This window comes from Stegostoma tigrinum, chromosome 17 (genome assembly GCF_030684315.1).
Source record: "Stegostoma tigrinum isolate sSteTig4 chromosome 17, sSteTig4.hap1, whole genome shotgun sequence".
NCBI classification, from domain to species: Eukaryota; Metazoa; Chordata; class Chondrichthyes; order Orectolobiformes; family Stegostomatidae; genus Stegostoma; species Stegostoma tigrinum.
In genome coordinates, this window is record NC_081370.1 from 62,899,982 (window position 1) to 62,922,259 (window position 22,278).

At 42.9% G+C, this 22,278-nt stretch overlaps 1 protein-coding gene across 13 annotated transcripts in view; it reads left to right on the forward strand.

The window, feature by feature from the left end:
- The window catches only part of LOC125459524 (liprin-alpha-1-like), a 215,037-nt gene extending 192,849 nt beyond the window's left edge, over positions 1-22,188 (forward strand). For 12 of the 13 annotated variants that reach the window (XM_059652200.1, XM_059652209.1, XM_059652206.1 and 9 more), the window contains 4 exons: positions 2,784-2,852; positions 3,057-3,222; positions 17,625-17,689; positions 20,880-22,188. In XM_059652200.1, the coding sequence (XP_059508183.1) occupies positions 2,784-2,852; positions 3,057-3,222; positions 17,625-17,683 (294 nt within the window). In that variant the 3' untranslated portion in view covers positions 17,684-17,689; positions 20,880-22,188. The remainder of the gene's footprint in view (positions 1-2,783; positions 2,853-3,056; positions 3,223-17,624; positions 17,690-20,879) is intronic. The other variant, XM_059652205.1, reaches the window with a different exon arrangement.
- The last annotated feature ends 90 nt before the right edge of the window (positions 22,189-22,278 follow it).

The following is a 22,278-nucleotide window of genomic DNA, read 5'->3' on the forward strand; positions in this document are numbered from 1 at the left end:
CCCCTTTCATTCTTTTTGTGATTATCTACATTTGAAATTGTTATTGGCAATTAACTTGGACCCTTGTAACAAATTCATGTTTAGGAGTCTCACAGAGACAATTCTGTAATTAACCCACAAGTTAAGAAATTCATCAAAGTTCCTGAGACAGCACCTTCTGAACCCATGACTACTACCATCTAGAAGGACATGGGTAGCAGATACAAGAGAACATTACCTCCTGCAATTACGTCCAAGCCAACACCATCTTGACTCAACTATATTTTTCTTCCTTCCTTGTAGAAACAAAGTTCGAATATAGGAAGATATCAAAGTGTGGAGCTGGATGAACACAGCAGGCCAAGCAGCATCTCAGGAGCATAAAAGCTGCCGTTTTGAGCCTAGACCCTTCATCAGAGATGCTGCTTGGCCTGCTGTGTTCATCCACCTCCACACTTTGTTATCTTGGATTCTCCAGCATTATCTCTAGAATATAGGAATCTGGAATTAGACCGTTGATTCTGCTCTACTCTTCGATCATGGCTGATGCATCTGTCAAACCCATTCTCCTAACTTCTCCACATAACCCTTTATCCCCTTACTAATCAAGAACTTGTCTATCTCTGGAAGTCAAGACATTGAAAGCACAGCCTCTGTGGCAATGAGTTTCACAGATTCACGGCTGTCTGGCTGAGGAAATTCCTCCTCATCTTAGTTCCAAGGGGTAATTCCTGCACTCCAAGGCTGTTCTCTCAGGCCCTAGTCTCTCCCGCTCGTGGAAACATCTTCTCCATAACTGTTCTATCCATGCCTCTTAGTATTCCTAGTTTTAATGTGATCCCCACTTATATCATTCTAAACTTCAAGTACAGGTGTAGAGTCTTCAACTGCGCAGTTGTATCTCTACCAGCTCCTGACAGCTACCCATTCTCCAGACCTATATCAATAACCATCTAAAATCATCACTTTCAAATGTATATCCAGCTCGCTTTTGAAGCCTTCACCACACTCCAGGTAGTGCGTTCCAAATCCTAACAACTCTAAATTAAGTTTTTCCTTATCTCACTTCTTGCTGGCAGTTTTGAAATTGTGACCCCTTTGTTACTGATATGCCAACTGGTGGAAACAGAATATCCTCTTTACCCTATCAAAGTTGTTCATAATTTTGAACACCTCTATGAGGTCACCTCTTAATCTTCTCTGCTCCAAGGAGAATAATCCCAGTTTCTTTCATCTTTTCTCGTATCTAAAATCCCTCATTCCTGGTAGCATTCTGTTAAATTTCCATGAACTCTCTCCAGGGCTTTAATATCCTTTGTTAAAATATATCCCCAGAACTGAATGCAGTACTCTTAAGGGCACATGTGCACGAACTGCAGAAAGCTAGCACATGGGTGTAACAGGCAATCAGAAAGTTTAATGGAATTTTGCCCCTTATTTCAAGCAGTTGTAGTCAAAGATTAGGGAAGTCTAACTGCAGCTGTAGCAGGCGCTGGTGAGACCACATGTGGTGCACCATGAACAGTTTTTGTCCCTTTATTTAAGAAAAGTTAGCATTTCATTGGGGGCTGCTCAGAGAAGATCAAATAAGATGATCCTCCATATGGAGGGATTGTCTTCTGAGCAAAGGTCAAACAGGTTGAGACTTTACCCACTGGAGTTTAGAAGAATGAGAGGTGGTCTCATTGAAACATATCGCATTCTTAAGGGGCTTGACAGGGTAAATGCTGAGAGGATGCTTCCCCTTGCTGGAGAGGTTACAACCAGAGGGCACCGTCTCAGAATAAACAGGTGCTAATTTAAGACTGAGATGAAGAGGACTCTCTTCTCTGAGAATTGAGAGTCTTTGGAACTCCTTGCCAGTAAAAGCTGTGGGGACAGAGTCCTTGTGTATATTTAAGCCTGAGATAGATTCTTGATCGACAGGGAAATCAAGGATTATGAGGAACAGGCAAGAAAATGGACATGAAGAATGTCAGATCAGTCATGATCCTGTTGAATGGTAGAGCAGGCTTGAGGGGCAAAACAGTCTTATGGTCAAGTATTCCACAATCTCATCCACAACAGTGGACTTTGTATGGTTTTAGCATATCAAATAAGCAGACTCTCTTCAGCTTAAATTATTTTTGTGTTGCATGTCTATTTTCTGTTTCTCCTCCCATTTTGGTTCAGAATTTGTTTCAAGTAAGCAATTCTGTTAGAGATAATGGGAACTGCAGATGCTGGAGAATCCAAGATAATAAAGTGTGAGGCTGGATGAACACAGCTGGCCAAGCAGCATCTCAGGAGCACAAAAGCTGACGTTTCGTGCCTAGACCCTTCATCAGAGAGGGGGATGGGGCGAAGGTTCTTATTCCAGAACCCTCACCCCATCCCCCTCTCTGATGAAGGGTCTAGGCCCGAAACGTCAGCTTTTGTGCTCCTGAGATGCTGCTTGGCCTGCTGTGTTCATCCAGCTTCACACCTTATTATCTAGCAATTCTATTAGAGTTTGTTTGAAAGATGCTCAAGTGATGTCAATCACTTCTGCTAAGTAACAGTGTTATGATGAAAGTCAAGATTAATGCACAGGAACATCATACTTGCAAGATGACAAGTTCAATTTCAATTACAGTCAAAGCATATCCAGTGTCTGGTTACAATCTACTGAGTTACCTACTCGCATCATCTTGCCTTTAGTTGCTCGCAGCGTTTTGTGAAATTGTTTTCTTTGTTTGAGATAGTATTACAATCTGTTTTGGTTGATAACCTAAAACACGTTTTGGTGTAATGTTAAGAATTAATTTTGGCCTTTATGTTTGCAGGCACGCCAGTCATTGGAGAGAGAATTTAACAACCTCTTGGCACTTGGAACAGACCGGAGACTAGATGATGTAAGAATCAAATTTAATTGTTTCTTCAGATTCTGCTGACCTTTAGATCTTTCTCCATGTGCACATACAGATAGGAAGTCACTGGCAGTACTGTTTAAACAATTATTTTAGTGATTGGTGTGTGTCTTTGTTGTTGTGAGATGTTCACAAGAACAAGTAACTGGATATAGCTGATGTACGTGCTTTATTTTCGACCTGTAAAAGGAGGATGAAAAGGGTTTCAGAAGAGCACCTTCTTGGAGAAAAAAGTTCCGACCAAAGGACGTAAGGGCTATGACGCCTGGATCAGCAGAGACGTTACCTGCTAATTTTAGAGTTACCTCAACAGTGTCTTCACCCTCCATGCAGCCAAAGAAGATGCAAACCGATGGTATGTATTGTTTGTTTACTATGTGACATTTGTTAACACTCAGGTAATCTGTTTTGCTACTTAATATTACTGCTAAATGTGATCTTATGGTCAGTATTGAAATGTTTCAAATGAAACTTAGTGTGCATCAATTTTCTTTTCATAATTGGGTTTCAGTAAATAATGTTTAGCTTGATTTAGTGAGGCTTAGATAACATAGGTAACATAGAACATTACAGCACAGTACAGGCCTTCGGCCCTCGATGTTGTGCCGACCTGTCATACTGATCTGAAGCCCATCTAACCTACGCTATTCCATGTATGTCCGTTGTGATATAATACTGGAAATCACCATTGTATACGTTGTCAGTAAATGCTCAGTCATGGAAATCGATATGCTGTCATAACTAATTATTTTAACAGGCTACAAATATATTTTAGTTTTACACTTCGTAGTGGGATATAGAAAATGATTGCATTATAGCATTACTGATGTTCCAAAAAAAAATTTGTGCCTTTGAGAAGAATTTCCTAATTTATTCCATGTTAGACTTTCCAACCTTGTAACTACCTTTGAAGTACAGTTTTACCATTATGTTCTTGCATTTGGAGAATTAGTCATTGTAAAGGCTCGTCATGCAGCGCACCACCTAACTTGTAAATGTAGCCAATATAACCTCTAAAACAGAGCTTAGAGCTTAGTGGTGTCAGTTTACATAGTGTGACATTTATATTCTGCTTTCTTTGTAATTATTTTAATTACAACCCAGGAATCATGCAGAATTTCACATTTCACAACCGAGCCAAGCAGAAAATTATGTTTGCATTACCACTGAAATGCAACTGAAATATATTCTATCCTCGGCATACACTGAACTAATTGTAAGTTGTAGCATTATTGCTTATACAGGGGTCTCTGCTATAACACGATAGTTGGATTCGAGTGCACATGGCATTATAGAAAATCGTGCTACAGAAATAACAGGACCAATCCAAAAGCCGGGTTTAGGGGCAGACCACCAAAAGAAACATTCAAAATGACTCAAAATTCTTCCTTAGCAACTATAAATATTGGCACCATGCCTGTCACTTGTGTGAACCTTGGCACTTATATTCAAATAAAATCTATTCACCTGCAACATAGTCTGCACCACAGCCTAGTCCACTGCTTACTTGGCCTGACGTTCTGTTGGCTCAGATTTCTGGATATATTTTTCTGATAAGTGGAGCAGAGGAATCTGACCTTTCTTTCCTACGTCGCCCATTGATGTTGAAGTTAATTGTAGGATTAAATGCTTGATAAACCTGAATAATATTCTATTCAAAATAGTGCTGGAAAAGAATAGGTTGTAACACAGACAGCTTTTGTTACAAATGATCTACATGAGCAAGTTCAAAAGTTCTTACATATCAAATATCGAACAAAATGTAGGCAAAAATACTACACACAAAGGTGCATGTTTTAACACCACTCATATTAAACTATACTTCGTCTTTTTGCATTTAACGTGTTCAGCACAAACTCTTCAAAGTAAAACTTTACATAGTTTCCTAATAAGATGGTTGTTCTCTGTGTGATATTATATTTGAGGTTTATGACATACAATCCGATAGGTTTTCAAATGAGCTCATTGACTAACTCTAAACATTTGTACCGTCTGCGAGGATCGAAAAAAAGAAATTTTCCTTTGACAGAGCCCATGATGTTGTTGCGTACTCCAGTGGAATTTCGTTATAGCCAGCACAAGTTTGCATTTTTGAAATAGTATTCCCCTATTCGTTAATCATGTTATAGCCCATTGACATTGCCAGAACACACGTTATAGCAGAACCCCCTGTAGGTATCTTTCGAGTCCTTTACTGAGGAAAGGCAAAAATCAGCCACATCCTAACCAAGTGACACACTACTGCTAAGTTTTTATGCGCAGGATTAAGATTGTCACTGATGCTACTTTATCTAGCTTTATCAGTTTCTTTTTATTGGAATCAGTAGATTGTGAATTCAAGGCTGACTCCAGGTTTGAACACGGCAGGCCAAGCAGCATCTCAGGAGCACAAAAGCTGACATTTCGGGCCTAGACCCTCCTTCAGGGGTCTAGGCCGGAAATGTCAGCTTTTGTGCTCCTGAGGTGCTGCTTGGCCTGCTGTGTTCATCCAGCTTCACACTTTGTTATCTTGGATTCTCCAGCATCTGCAATTCCCATTATCTCTGACTCCAGGTTTGACTGTCTTGTCCAGTCTAACCATTCCGTACTGAAAGGAAACTGTTTTTCAGATTTAGATTTTGAATTGAGATACTGTTTTCCCATAGATGAACATGAAAGAACCAAAGAGCAGAAGAACCCTGATGTCTGCTCAATACATACTGAAAAGTAAAATATGAAAATCTGGTCACTGTCTCATTATTCACGGAAGCTTGCTAGGTACAAATTAGTATCGTTGTTTGCTACATCACAATGGTAACTGCATGTTAGGAACACTTCATTAACTTTACAGTGTTGAGGGACTTCCTTATGCCATCATCAGAGCCACCTTAAATCGACAAATTGTTTCTCTCTTTGAAGCCAGTGTTTACTGTCTGAGTTTGTAAACAAAAAGATTAATTGGATAACGTACTTTGGATGACCAATTGCCATAAAAGTAACAAGAATATGAACTAGTGGGCTGAAGGGCCTGTTTCCATGCTCTATTACTCTGAAGTGAGAAATAAGTGACACGTACAATCTTGTTTGTAGTTTAAAGTTACATTTTGTACAGGGTTTATTCTACAATACATCATCTTGTTATGAAGATTGATATTAAAAAAACCCATCATTTTAAGTTACTAGAGATGCGGTAGACGTTAATGGAGTAACACCAAAATAGTCAATAGCTCCTGTGCACTACTACCAAACAAGATTGCATTTATCTCAAAGCAGGTAAACACCTCAGAGTTACATGTGCTACTTGCATATGATTGTCAAAAATACTCATCTCAAACAACTGAATTAATGGTTAGAACTTAAGAGTTGTGAACTGTGCAAATAATATTTGGGGAATATTGTATCAGTGAGGTTGTTGACTTGCTCACCAAGCAGGCTGATTATAGTTCAGACGTTCTGTCACCATGTTAGGTAACATCGTCAGTGCAGCCTTCAATGAAGCGATTGTTGAATATAGAATATAGAGCATTACAGCACAGTACAGGCCCTTCGGCCCTCGATGTTGTGCCAACCTGTCATACCGATCTCAAGCCCATCTAACCTACACTATTCCATGTACGTCCATATACTTATCCAATGACGACTTAAACGTACCTAAAGTTGGCAAATCTACTACCCTTGCAGGCAAAGCGTTCCATTCCCTTACTACTCTCTGAGTAAAGAAACTACCTCTGTCATCTGTCCTATATCTTTCACCCCTCAATTTAAAGCTATGCCCCCTCGTGCTCGCTGTCACCATCCTAGGAAAAAGGCTCTCCCTATCCACCCTATCTAACCCTCTGATTATTTTATGTGTTTCAATTAAGTCACCTCTCAACCTTCTTCTCTCTAATGAAAACAGCCTCAAGTCCCTCAGCCTTTCCTCGTAAGACCTTCCCTCCAGACCAGGCAACCTCCCAGTAAATCTCCTTTGCACTCTTTCCAAAGCTTCCACATCCTTTTTATAATGTGGTGACCAGAACTGTGCACAATACTCCAAGTGCGGCCACACCAGAGTTTTGTACAGCTGCAGCATAACCTCTTGGCTCCGGAACTCGATCCCTCTATTAATAAAAGCTAAAACACTGTATGCTGCCTTAACAGCCTTGTCAACCTGGGTGGCAACTTTCAAGGATCTGTGTACATGGACACTGAGATCTCTCTACTCATCTACACTACTAAGAATCTTACCATTAGCCCAGTACTTTGCCTTCCGGTTACTCCTACCAAAGTGCATCACCTCACACTTGTCCGCATTAAACTCCATTTGCCACCTCTCAGCCCAGCTCTGCAGCTTACCTCTGTCTCTCTGCAACCTACAGCATCCTTCATCACTATCCACAACTCCACTGACCTTAGTGTCATCTGCAAATTTACTAACCCATCCTTCTATGCCCTCATCCAGGTCATTTATAAAAATGACAAATAGCAGTGGACCCAACACCGACCCTTGCGGTACACCACTAGTAACTGGTCTTCAGGATGAACATTTCCCATCAACTACCACCCTCTGTCTTCTTTCAGCAAGCCAATTTCCGATCCAAACTGCTATATCTCCCACAATTCCATTCCTCCGCATTTTGTACAATAGCCTACTGTGGGGAACCTTATTGAACGCCTTGCTGAAATCCATATACACCACATCAACCGGTTTACTCTCATCTACCTGTTTGGTCACCTTCTCAAAGAACTCAATAAGGTTTGTGAGGCACGACCTCCCCTCCACAAAACCGTGCTGACTATCCCTAATCAATTTATTCTTTTCTATATGATTATAAATCCTATCCCTTATAACCTTTTCCAACACTTTACCAAAAACTGAGCTAAGGTTCACTGGTCTATAATTCCCAGGGTTGTTTCTACTCCCCTTCTTGAACAGGGGAACCACATTTGCTATCCTCCAGTTGTCTGGCACTATTCCTGTTGACAAAGATGAGTTAAAGATCGATGCCAAAGGCTCAGCAATCTCCTCTCTGGCTTCCCAGAGGATCCTAGGATAAATCCCATCTGGCGCAGGGGACTTATCTATCTTCACCCTCTGTAGGGTTTCTAATACCCCTTCCTTGTGAACGTCAATCCCACCTAGTCTAGTAGCCTGTATCTCAGTATTCTCCTCGACAACATTGTCGTTTTCTAGAGTGAATACTGTTGAAAAATATTCTTTTAGCGTTTCCCCTATCTCCTCTGACTGCACACACAACTTACCACTACTATCCTTGATTGGGCCTAATCTTACTTTTGTCATTCTTTTATTCCTTAAATACCTATAGAAAGCCTTAGGGTTTACCCTGGTCCTATCCGCCAACAACTTCTCATGTCTCCTCCTGGCTCTTCTGAGCTCTCTCTTTAGGTCTTTCTTGGCTACCTCGTAGCCCTCAAGCGCCCTAACTGAGCCTTCACATCTCATCCTAACATAAGCCGCCGCCTTCCTCTCGACCAGAGATTCCACCTCCTTCCTAAACCACGGCTCCTGCGCTCTGCAGCTTCCTCCCTGCCTGACAGGTACATACTTATCTCGGACACACAGGAGCTTTTCCTTGAATAAGCTCCACATTTCTAATGTGCCCATCCCCTGCAGTTTCCTTCCCCATCCTATGCTCTCTAAATCTTTCCTAATCTCATCGTAATTGCCTTTCCCCCAGCTATAAGTCTTGCCCAGTGGTATACACCTGTCCCTTTCCATCACTAAAGTAAACATAACAGAATTGTGATCGCTATCACCAAAGTGCTCACCTACTTCCAAATCTAACACCTGGCCAGGCTCATTACCCAGTACCAAATCTAATGTGGCTTCGTCCCTTGTTGGCTTATCTACATACTGTGTCAGGAAGCCCTCCTGCACACACTGGACAAAAACTGACCTATCTATAGTACTCGAACTATAGTATTCCCAGTCAATATTTGGAAAGTTGAAGTCCCCCATGACAACTACCCTGTCTCTCTCACTCCCATGGAGAATCATCTTTGCTATCCTTTCCTCTACATCTCTGGAACTATTCGGAGGCCTATAGAAAACTCCCAACAGGTTGACCTCTCCTTTCCTGTTTCTGACCTCAGCCCATACTACCTCAGTTGACGAGTCTCCAGACATCCTTTCTGCAACTGTAATACTGTCCTTAACCAAGAATGCCACACCGCCCCCCACCACCCCCAACATTTACCATCTTCTCTGTTCTTTCTGAAACATCTAAATCCCGGAACCTGCAACAACCATTCCTCTCCCTGCTCTATCCATGTCTCCGAAATGGCCACAACATCGAAGTCCCAGGTACTAACCTATGCTGCAAGTTCACCCGCCTTATTCTGGACGCTCCTGGCATTCAAGTAGACACACTTCAATCCAACTTCTTGCTTGCCAGTGCCATCTTGCGTCCCTGAAACTTTATCTCGGACCTCCCTACTCTCAACCTTTTCTATACTCGAACTACAATTTTGGTTTCCATCCCCCTGCTGAATCAGTTGTTCTACTCCACTTAGTATTCATATGATCTGGTCTGTTGAAGCATTTTGTCATTTACCAGTGTTTGTATATGGGGTCTAATTCCACGTGTTTATTGATTACATTATGGTGGAGAACCAGGCCTCTGTGAATTCCCATGCATCCCTATGGTTGGTTTGAGCTAGGATGGTCACATCATCTCTGTTAAATTGATAGCCTTGTTTGTCTGAGTGTTCTGAAATAAGGGAAAGTTGGTCATGTCTTTTTGCTGCTAGCTGGTGTTCCTGTACCCTGATGGCCAGTTTCCTTCCTGTCTGGCCGATGTAATGTTTTTGGCAGTCCTTGCGCGCTATTTTGTACACTGCATTGGTCCTGCATGTTGTGGGTATATGGGGTCTTTGGTCCTTGAGTGTTGTCATGTGGCTGTGGGTTTGTGTACTATCCTGATTCCTAGTGGTTATGTGTGCCTCATTGTCAGTTCTGATATATTCTTGATACATTAGTGTGGCCAATGTATTCGGTCATATTATATCCTCTTGGTGTTGCCTATCTAGTAGGCATCTGTAGATGAAGTTGGTGAGGAAACCACTGATAGCAAAGACCTTGCATAGGTGCTGTTCCTCTTGCGAAGTTCCAGTGTGTTGTGACCCATTTGAATTGTGTCCTTACACAGCTTTGTTTGTGGGCGTTGGGGTGATGCTTTGAAAATTGAGGATTTGGTCAGTGTGGGTCGCCTTCCTGTTAACTGTGGTTTGGAATTCGCTGTTTCGCCATTTGTTCTACCCTGATGCCCAGGAACGGAAGTTGATTGTTCAAAGAACGGAAATTGAAAAAAACAATGGACTCCTGGACAAAACTCAACAGGCCATCAGACTATAATCCCTGCACTGAACCAGTGGAATGATTGGGACACCCTAAACACGTCAGAAAGAAAAGCACTCAAAGGACTCAAGAAAATCAGGAACATCATTATCCTACCAGCCGACAAAGGATGTCTGACCATCATTATGAATAAAGCAGACTACAGTGAAAAAGCACAGGCATTGCTTGCAGATGTAGACACTTAGCAACAGTTGGAGATAAACCCAACACCACAGCTAGGAAATAGGATCACCCAAACACTGAGGAGACTGAAGAACGCAAGGCAAATAACCAAGACAAACTACATAAAAATGAAACCAGAAGCCTGGAACCCAGCCCACCAGCTTCTACAGACTCCCCAGAGTACACTCCATCCAGTCAGCCCAGGAATTCCTTACTAACTTCAAGAATAACAAAATCAATGACGACAAGATTATGGTATCCTTTGACGTTATAGCACTATTCACATCCACTGACATCCCACTAGCCAAAGAAACGCTGGCCACAATACTAGAGGAAACAGGAATGCTCACCGACAGCTCCATCATATAAGATAATCAGAGGGTTAGATAGGATGGATAGGGAGAGCCTTTTTCTTAGGATGGTGACGGCGAGCACGAGGGGGCATAGCTTTAAGTTGAGGGGTGAAAGATATAGGACAGATGTCAGAGGTAGCTTCTTTACTCAGAGAGTAGTAAGGGAATGGAATGCTTTGCCTGCAAGGGTAGGAGATCCGCCAACTTGAGGTTCATTTAAGTCATCATTGGACAAGCATATGGACGTACATGGAATAGTGTAGGTGAGATGGGCTTGAGATCGGTATGACAGGTCGGCACAACATTGAGGGCCGAAGGGCCTGTACTGTGCTGTAATGTTCTATGTTCAACAAGGACAATGTACTCAGACTACTGGACCTATACCTCACCACTCTTCACCTTTACCGGTCAAGGTTACAAGCATATTAATGGCACACCCATCTCAGGACTTATTGCAGAGGCAGTCATGAAGAGATTAGAATGCACAGCCCTCCCCTGCATAGCGCTAAAACTGCTGATACAATATGTGGATGACGCATTTGTCATCATTAAATGCACTAAGTTATAAGAGAGCCACCACCGCATCAACAACATATTCCTCTGAGCCATATTTACAAGAGAAGATGAAAATAACAATCAGCTTTCGTTCCTGGCCATCAGGGTAAAATGGATGACCAACGGGGAATTCCAAACCACAGTATATTGGAAGGCAACCCACACTGACTAAATCCTCAATTTCAGTCACCCCAACGCCCACAAACAAAGCTGTGTGAAGACACTTTTCAAACAGGCTGCAACTCCTGAACTTCACAAGAAGGAGGAAGAGTGCCTGTGCAAGGTCTTCACTTGCAATGGTTCTCTCATCAACTTTATCCGCAGCTGCCTACTAAATAGACAACACCGAGAGGACCCAACACGACCTAATACAAGGTCAAGAATGAATCAGAACTGACAGTGAGGCAGATACGACCACTATGAATCAGGTTAGCTCACAAGGATCAACGACCTCATACACACTGCATGCAAGACCAACATAGTGTACAAAATACTATGCAAGGACTGCCAGAAATGCTACATTGGCCAGACAGGAAGGAAACTAGCCGTCAGGATACACGAACATCCAGCTAGCAGTAAAACACCACGACGAACTTTCCCTCCTTTCTGTACATTCCAACAACGAAAGTCATCAATTTAACTGGAACGACGCGACCACCATCATAGCTTGAGCCAAACATAGACATGCACGGGAGTTCCTAGAGGCTTGGTTCTCCACCCATAATGTAAGCAATAAATATGTGGATTTAGACCCCATCTTTTTCCTCTTGCAAAAAAGAACCGGAAATGCCACACAACACCTCAACAGACTGGATCATATAAATATTAAGTGGGATAGAACAACATCGCTTCATCAGACACAACACTGATGATGTTACCTAGCATGGCGATGAAACGTCTGAATGAAAACAAGCAAGCTCGGCGAGCAAGTCAACAACCTGAGCTACAAATCTTTGCAAGAATCTTAAATACTGTATGTGCTTTTGTAATGGAATAAGGAATTCGAATAACAGGCTAAGAACATGAAAGTGTCAACACATTATAAATTTGGTGGATCAAGTTCATGGCAATAGAAGCACAGAAAGTAAGAACAATAGTAGGTCCTTTGAGCCTGGTACACAATTCATTATGCTTGTGGCTAATTATCTAACTCAGTCTGCTGTTCCCTTTACCCTTTGAATTATATCTAACTCCTCTTGAGAACATTCAGCGTTTAGTCCTTGACTCCTTTCTGTGGTAGACAATTTCACAGGCTCACGGCTCACTGGGCACAGGAATTTCTGAATGGAACAATGCCACGTTGTTTGAAAACTGCCTATTCTGTTAAGGGGGTTGGAATTATGAGAAGTAAAAAGAAAGTTGGTTGTGGTTGTTGAAGGTCAGTGTTCTTGGTACTAAGATACTTCTGCAGGGATTCCTGAGGGTAATTTTTTTAATCAACCTGTTCAGATGTGTTGTGACATACCTGTTGAGCAGGTGGGATTGAACACAGATCTCTGACTCAAAGGAAGTGGGGCCGAATATTTTGCCACAAGAATGCCTTTTTAGTTCTTCAGGCCCGTGTCTTCAGCTGCTTTATCAATGAATGACCTTTCCTTCATAAGGTCAGAAGTGGGAATGTTCGCTGATGATTGCACAGTGTTCAGCACCATTCATGACGACTCAGTAACTGACGTGGCCCATATCCAAAACTGTCAGACCTGGACAATATCCTGGTTAGAGCTGAGAAGCCCGACTAACATTCTCTGTACACAAGTGTCAAGTGATGATTGTCTCCGATAAGCCAGAATCTAACTGTCTTCCCGTGACATTCAGCAGCGTCACCATCACTAGCACTGAATTATTCTCACTGTCAACAGCGTGGAGTGGTTATTGTGTTGGTTTCCTCTATCGTTGAGGGTGGGGCTATTTGTTCAGCTGCCGCTAACGCCTTGTCCACTGCCATACACGACAAGAAGTGGCAGGACTGCAGAACGTAGATCTGATCTGTTGGTTGTGGGATTGCTTAACTCTGTCTATCACTTGGTGATTATGCTGTTTGGCATTCAAGTAGTCCTGCTTGGTGGCTTCACCAGCTTCACGTTTAGGTATGTGTGGTGTTGCTTCTGGCATGCCCTCTTGCACTCTCCAGTGAACCACAGTTCATCCCCTGGTTTGTTGCACCACCCCCAGGCCTCCTACCTTCCCTCGACCTCTTCGGGATGTCTAGTTTAGGTGGGTTATAGGGGGTTGTGTCTTGGGTGGCATGCTCTGAGGGTCGGTGTGGACTTGTTGGTCCGAAGGGCCTGTTTCCACACTGTAAGGATTCTAAGAATCTCAAACTACCGTCGAGACATTAATCGCTTCAACCTCTCCACCCCTCTCACCCACTCCAACCACTCCCCTGCAGAACGGGCAGCCCTCCGCTCCGACCCCAACCTCATCATCAAACCCGCAGACAAGGGCGGCGCAGTGGTAGTATGGCGCACTGACCTCTACATCGCCGAGGCCAAACGCCAACTCTCCAACACCACCTACCGCCCTCTCGATCATGACCCCACACCCGAGCACCAAACCATCATCTCCAACACCATTCATGACTTCATCACCTCAGGGGACCTCCCACCCACAGCCTCCAACCTCATTGTTCCCCAACCCCGCACGGCCCGTTTCTATCTCCTTCCCAAAATCCACAAACCTGCCTGCCCTGGTCGACCCGTTGTCTCAGCCTGTTCCTGCCCCACCGAACTCATCTCCACCTATCTGGACTCCATTTTCTCCCCTTTGGTCCAGGAACTCCCTACCTACGTCCATGACACCACCCACGCCCTCCACCTCCTCCAGGACTTCCAATTCCCCGGCCCCCAACACCTCATTTTCACCATGGACGTCCAGTCCCTATACACCTGTATTCCGCATGCAGATGGCCTCAAGGCCCTCCGCTTCTTCCTGTCCTGCAGGCCCGACCAGTCCCCCTCCACCGACACCCTCTTCTGCCTGGCTGAACTCGTCCTCACCCTCGACAACTTCTCTTTCGATTCCTCCCACTTACTGCAGACTAAGGGGGTGGCCATGGGCACCCGCATGGACCCCAGCTATGCCTGCCTCTTTGTAGGTGACGTGGAACAGTCCCTCTTCCGCACTTACACAGGCCCCAAACCCCACCTCTTCCTCCGTTACATTGATGACTGTATCGGCGCCGCCTCTTGCTCCCCAGACGAGCTGGAACAGTTCATCCACTTCACTAACACCTTCCACCCCAACCTTCAGTTCACCTGGGCCATCTCCAGCACATCCCTCACCTTCCTGGACCCCTCAGTCTCCATCTCAGGCAACCAGCTTGTAACTGATGTCCATTTCAAGCCCACTGACTCCCACAGCTACCTAGAATACACCTCCTCCCACCCACCCTCCTGCAAAAATTCCATCCCCTATTCCCAATTCCTCCGCCTCCGCCGCATCTGCTCCCACGATGAGGCATTCCACTCCCACACATCCCAGATATCCAAGTTCTTCAAGGACCACAACTTTCCCCCCACAGTGGTCGAGAACGCCCTCGACCGCGTCTCCCGCATTTCCCGCAACACATCCCTCACACCCCGCCCCCGCCACAACCGCCCAAAGAGGATCCCCCTCATTCTCACACACCACCCCACCAACCTCCGGATACAATGCATCATCCTCCGACACTTCCGCCATCTACAATCCGACCCCACCACTCGACATTTTTCCATCCCCACCCTTGTCTGCTTTCCGGAGAGACCACTCTCTCCGTGACTCCCTTGTTCGCTCCACACTGCCCTCAACCCCACCACACCCGGCACCTTCCCCTGCCACCGCAGGAAATGCTACACTTGCCCCCACACCACCTCCCTCACCCCTATCCCAGGCCCCAAGATGACTTTCCATATTAAGCCGAGGTTCATCTGCACATCTGCCAATGTGGTATACAGCATCCATTGTACCCGGTGTGGCTTCCTCTACATTGGGGAAACCAAGCGGAGGCTTGGGGACCACTTTGCAGAACACCTCCGCTCGGTTCGCAATAAACAACTGCACCTCGCAGTCGCAAACCATTTCCACTCCCCCTCCCATTCTTTAGATGACATGTCCATCATGGGCCTCCTGAAGTGCCACAATGATGCCATCGGAAGGTTGCAGGAACAGCAACTCATATTCCGCTTGGGAACCCTGCAGCCCAATGGTATCAATGTGGACTTCACCAGCTTCAAAATCTCCCCTTCCCCCACCGCATCCCAAAACCAGCCCAGTTCATCCTCTCCCCCCACTGCACCACACAACCAGCCCAGCTCTTTCCCTCCACCGACTGCATCCCAAAACCAGTCCAACCCTGTCTCTGCCTCCCTAACCTGTTCTTCCTCTCACCCATCCCTTCCTCCCACCCCAAGCCGCACCTCCATCTCCTACCTACTAACCTCATCCCACCTCCTTGACCTGTCCGTCTTCCCTGGACTGACCTATCCCCTCCCTACCTCCCCACCTATACTCTCCTCTCTACCTATCTTCTTTTCTCTCCATCTTTGGTCCGCCTCCCCCTCTCTTCCTGTTTATTCCAGAACCGTCACCCCATCCTCCTCTCTGATGAAGGGTCCAGGCCCAAAACGTCAGCTTTTGTGCTCCTGAGATGCTGCTGGGCCTGCTGTGTTCACCTAGCCCCTCATTTTATTACCTTGGTTTGTTGTACTGGTTGAATGAGGGATATTCCGGGCCATGAGGTTACAGATTGTGCTGCCGTTCTGCTGTTGATGGCCCACAGCACCTCATGGACCTTCAGTCTCAAGTTGTCAGATCTGTTTGAAGTCTGTCCCATTTAGCATGGGGATTGTGCCATACACCAGGGTGGAGTTTATTCTCAATGTGAAGCCCTGCCTTCATTTCCATAGGAACTGTGCAGTGGTCACTCTTACCAACACTGTCACAGATGTATCAGCAGTCACCAGATTGGTAAGGATGAAATCAGGTATGTTTTTCCCGTCCTGTTGGTTCCGTCATCACCTGCCGCACACCCAGGCTAGCATCGATGTCCTTTAAGAATTGACTGGTTTGATCTATAGTACTGCTGCTGAGCCACATTTAGTGGTGGAGATTGAAATTCCTCACCCAGAAAACGTTTTGCGTCCTTGCCACCCTCAGTGCTCCCTCCTAATGTTGCTCAACATGAAGGAGTACTGATTCCTCAGCCAATGAAGGATGTGGTAATCAGCAGGAGGTTTCCTTGCCCATGTTTGACCCCAAGCCATGAGACTTCATGGGGTCTGGAGTCAATGTTTTGGACTCCCAGAGCAACTCCCTTCCACCTGTATACCACTGTGCAGCCACTTCAGCTGGGAATGTCCTCCGAGCGGGACGGGACATGTCCAAAGATGGTGATGGTGGTGTCTGGGACATAGGGTCATGGAATCATACCTTATAGACAATGTCAAGCTGTTGCTTGATTCATCTTTGAGACAGCTCTCACAATTTTGGCACTAGCCCCTGGTAAGGAGGACTTTGCAGGGTCATTAGCGCTATTTCTTCAGGTGTCTCAGTCAATGCCAGGTGATTAATCCAGTTTCATTTCTTTGAGACATTTTAGTGAGTGGTACAACGAAGTGGTTGGCAATGGTTTCATGGTCATCTGTAGATTCTTAACTCCAGTTTTTATTTTAAATGAAATCAAATTCCACCATCTGCTCAGGTGGGCTTTGAACTCAGGTCCTCAAGACATTTGCTGAGTTTCTGAATCAGTAGTCTAGTGATTGTATCCCCAGGTCATTGCTACAAGAAAGCTCCAGCCTGCCCCACCGACTTTTTTTAAAAAATTGGTTATCTGCTCTTTCCATTTTGCTGTTTTTTGTTTATCTAACCCCACTCTCAATCTTTGTGATAACGTGGTATGTATACTAACCAATCTTCTGGTGGAATAAATCACTCACCTGTCCTTTTCTTGCTGGACTTGCATCCTGTTTTCTTCACTAATAATTAGAACAGAAACTTCAAAGTTGCAGGTTCGGTGACTTGGTTCATGTGAAGCTGAGATTTGTGAGTCCCTGCATGGGACCGGAAATTAAAGACACCCACATCTGAATTATGTACTGGCTGCATGAAGGCCAACGATGCATGACCTTGCGAGTTAACTCCTACTCATTCAAGTGTAGCCTAGCTCAGGTTCAAGAATTCATAACAATGTATCATTCCTCAAAATGAATAGTTACTCTTAAAATTACACAATCCAAATCAGATTTCCAAATTTCTTTCGATTTTGATACTTGAAAAGCTAGCAAGCTGTGTTGCTTTGTGCATTTGTTGGGTTACTAATTAATAACTAACCGCATGTTATCTGCATGCTATCTCTCTCAATGCAAACTGCAGGCAATATTTCTGGAGAGCCAAGAATGGATTCCACTACAGTACGAACCTATTCATGTTAATTTTGGGTAAGTATTCATTGTATCTCCCCAATGTGATCTTTGCAAGATCACAGTCGAAAGTAACTTTGGTTAAAGTTTCATAAGGTGTACAATGCATCTTTCTAGAGCTTTTTTGTTTAGTTTGAAGCACAATTCTTTCTCCTGGGTGTACTGAGTTATAAGTTGTGCAACATAACAGGCTAGATGCAGGATAATTTGGGAACTGCAAGCATTTTTTCAAGAAGAAGGTGACTTTTAGGATCTCTTAATTATTTACTACCAAATTTTCTCTGTCTGGTGCCATTCAGAATTTGAGAGCTTTGGTATCACCATGACGAAGTTGTCAAGTTTAGACACTTGGTTTTTAGCTATTAAGCTGGTGTGCTTGGAAATGCATCTTGCTCTTTCATACTTTTAAGTACAGATGCTTAATATTTTTGGAAGCAGCAAAAAAACTTCCTGCAACATAAACTGGCCCCAGCTTGAGTGCTAGGACGTTCCTCCCAGTATTCAGTGAGATCATGATTGATCTTGATGCTTTAGTGGCTGTAGTGCTAAATGACTCAATCCTGCACCTATTTCACATTAGATCACACCTGGGATGCTGTGAACAGCAGTACCTCTTGAGGAAGGATATACTGGTCTTTGGAGAGATTTACCAGTGTATGTTTACGAGAATGGTGCAGAAGCAAAATGTTGTAAATACTCAGTGCTAAACAGGTCCAGCAGCTTCTGTGGGGAGAGAAACAGAGTTAACATTTTAGGTCAAAGTTGATCAGAAAGTTATTGACCTGAAAAACTGACTTTGCCTTTCTGCATAGGTGCTGCCTGACTTGCTGATTATTTCCAGTAGCTGGTGGCTCAGTGGCTAGCGCTGTTGCCACACAGCACCAGGGACCCAGGTTCAATTCCACCCTTGGATGTCTGTCAGTGCCGAATTTGCACATTCTCCCATTGTCCGCACGTGTTTCCCCTGGGTGCTCCAGTTTCATCCCACAGTCCAAAGATCTGCAGATTAGATGGATTGACCATGCTAGATTGTGCAGGTTTGCTATGGGAGATGCAGGGTTACAAGAATAAGGACTTTTTTTTTCTTCGTCCGTCTGTCCGTCCATCCGATGAGGGCCTCACTGGCCAGGCAGCATTTATTGCCCAAAGGGTGCTTAAGAGTCACCCGCATTGCTGTGGGTCTGGAGTCACATGTAGGCCAGACCAGGTAAGGTTGCTAGTTTCCTTACCTAAAGGACATTTGTGAACCTGATGGGTTTTCCCAACAATTGGCAATAGATTCAATAAATATTTATTGAATTCAAATTCCACCATCTGCCATGCAGGATTTGAACCCAAGTCCCCAGGACATTATCTGGGTCTCTGGATTAATGGTCCAGTGATAATACCATGACGCCATCGCTTCCCCCTTGTCTGTTTCAGATGAAGTTAATGGGCTGAATGGCCTGCTTCCATACTGTAAGGATCCTGTGATGTCATTTACCAAAACGGTACTTGGTCAAAAAACAGGTTTATTACACAAACTGTTCCTTGGAATTGATACTTTGAAGTGAAGATTCATTTGCATTTATCAAAGATATTAAGGGAACAGAGGAACTTTTAATTCTACACGTTTGTATGGAAAAGAGGCTTGTCAGCATTTGCAAATAAACTGTGCTTTTGTTTACAATTGTCCAATCACAGGAAGTCTGTGCAATTTGGTAGCTGAAAAGGAGTGAGACTACATTATTTATAGAATTTTCTTTTCATCTGAACCTTATCTAGCTCTTTATCTATGTTGAAATGTCCCAATAATTTGTTTTCCAACTAAATCTCTAACTTTTTAAAATGAAGATCATAGCTCTTTTTGAAGAACTGGTGCATGATGGACCAAACAGCCACTTCCTGCACCGTAACAGTCTTGTGCTTCATTGAACCACTGCTTTGTAATCTTTAGACTTGGGTATCTGAAAACAACCTGCATTTCAGCCAAATCCGGGAGAGATGGGGATCAGCTTGTTCACTTCACCTAAGTGTGTAAACCCCAGTGGAATTGATGAGGCTCAAATGGACCAATATTCTGTCAATCCTTTCAGTCAAATAAGTGATTTTTTAAAAAATAATGCGGGGTTACAGGGAAAATAACCAACAGACTTTATCCTCAAAATATGAATTCCAAACTGAGACTTGCATCAAATAGAATTTAGATAATAAGCAATAGTGTGCTACATTAAAATGTGGCACAGTCTCCTTCCCAGTTTACTGCAGTTTCATTTCATACAATTGAGTCATGTTTCATCAGAGTTGATCATGCAGCAGATGATGTGTGCACATTCCTTTCTTGTACTTTGTGGATAGAACCTTTGAGTGAGCATTTTGAAACAGCCAAGGAGGGTGTTTATCTGTCATATCCAGTTATCAATGTCACTAACATAATGATAGTAGATTTGAATTATTTATTTAGCTTCGGAATTTTGCTTTGTGCACATTTGTTTTTCTACATAACTGCAGTAACTTAAACCTTAATGAATAAAATGTGAAGTGCTTCAAGATTACCTGAGGTTGTGAATAGCACTAAATAAATTCAGGTTTATTGGAGGAGGGGACAGGGCTGACGGAGGGAAGAGGCAGGCTCAGGGCCAAGGGTGGAGGGAGGCGTATTAACTCTGGAAGTAGCATCAATACATGATTACAGTTGTTTACGAGAACCATGTTAGTTATCAGTATTTTGTCAGTTATTTACTCATACATTCTGCAAAGTTGTTAATATTAGCAGCAGTAATGAGTAAAACATTATAAAACTGAGCTGAAAGATGGAATGAGATGATTAAAAATAAATATTTCAATTGTGAAGACTTTGTGCCAATGAATTTGGAGGCTACTTTATGTCTCAATGCTTCAATTGCAATTGTACACTTTATACCAATCATTAGCGATTAATGCAACTGGTAGAAAATCCACTTTGGAATAAGGTAAATTTGTTTTGCTTTAATTATTTTTCTGAACAATGTCCCTTGAGTTGTATTTGATCACCCTGCTGTAAAATTCTGAGTTCCACCACATTAGCAGTGTGAAATCTGGTTTTAAAAAAAAGTTCAGTCTCGTCTTGTCCTTCCTCTTAACTGACCATTGTAATGAACCAACTCAGTATTTGCATCTCTATTAATGTGGTTGTAATACTTAACATCACCCAGTTTTGATGTTTAACAATGTTCTTTTTATTTTCTAGTTCACACACGCTATTTCAACTGATGACTGCACAGCATTCAAAGCCTTCTTGCGGTAATTGTACATCACATGAATTGCTGAGAAAGCTGGGAAATCTGTGATGTAGCAATATGTCTAACTTGGACATAATATTTTAATACAGAGATTTAAACTAGTTGAACCACAACTCATGAGTACCGTGGATTTAAAATTTTAGAATAAATGTTTCTTACATTTCTGTAAACCTGTTTCAATATTGATTTGTTGTAGATCTGGCACCTAGTTTTAACCCTGTACCCTTGCTTAGAACGCATTTTATAACTATGTACAATTCTTTCTTAAATCAGTTTTCTTAACTCTTTATCATGTTTTTTTTCTCAAGGAAGTGTATCATATGTCTGTATGTATTCATCCCTATGAGAATTGTGGGGGGGGGTTTGTAAATCATTGTGTAATTACTACAAATATTCAGATTTTTTTATAAAGTTGAGGACATAAAAGTGGGTGTAATGGCATTTTCATGCTCTTTTCCCAAAAGAAACTGCATGTTGACAGCACCAAGTGTGTTAATGTTGTAGTTAGTCTGAAGTCTGTAATTAAATCCTTTTTTTTAGAAGCTATCAGTTCTCATCTTTTAAATTGTTAATGCTTGTCCATTTTTTCAGTATGACTAATAATGAATAGATGGGCAGGAGAAGAGGTAAAGCCATATATAGGACTGTTGAGGAATAGGTAGGATGAATGCAAGAGGACAACCTCCTGTAATAACTCAAATGCTATTTCCTCCTTAATTTTTTAAGAAAAGGCTGGTTTAACCTTTCAGTGGACCAATATCAATGACTTGTGTCAATTAAGACTATTCAACTTGGAAGTGTAAGAAGTGGGGTTCTTTAAAAATAAATAAAATTAAAGCCTTATTTATTTTTCTTGAAATATGGTTTGCTTTTTTTGCAACCCTTTGCTAATCTATAGATACTGTGTGTATTCCTTTTTAAAAGGTGACCCATAAATAGGAGAGCGAAGAAATGTTGTCATGGCTTTATAAAGAGTGTTCAGTATTTTTGAGTAACCCACCAATGTGTCAGCTGCAGTTTGTTGGTATTATAGTGAATTATGTATTGTGTACCAACACATTGTATATCTGTCCAAAGTGGTCAATTTTTAATGTACGTTGGCCTGAATAATGTACTGTTATTTGTCCAATATTTTGCGGTTCTGAGTTTTTCTCTGCCTTCTTGTAACAAATTATGTACAGTCTATACAGTACTTTGAACTATTTTTATCACGTATTTATTGCTTTCTTTCAATAAAATACTTACTTTTATTTTCCACTGCCAATAAACAAATAAAAAGAAAACCACAGTTTTCAATGTGTGGGACTTACGCAATGCAGTGTTCTTGACTTCTTCCATTGTCCTTGG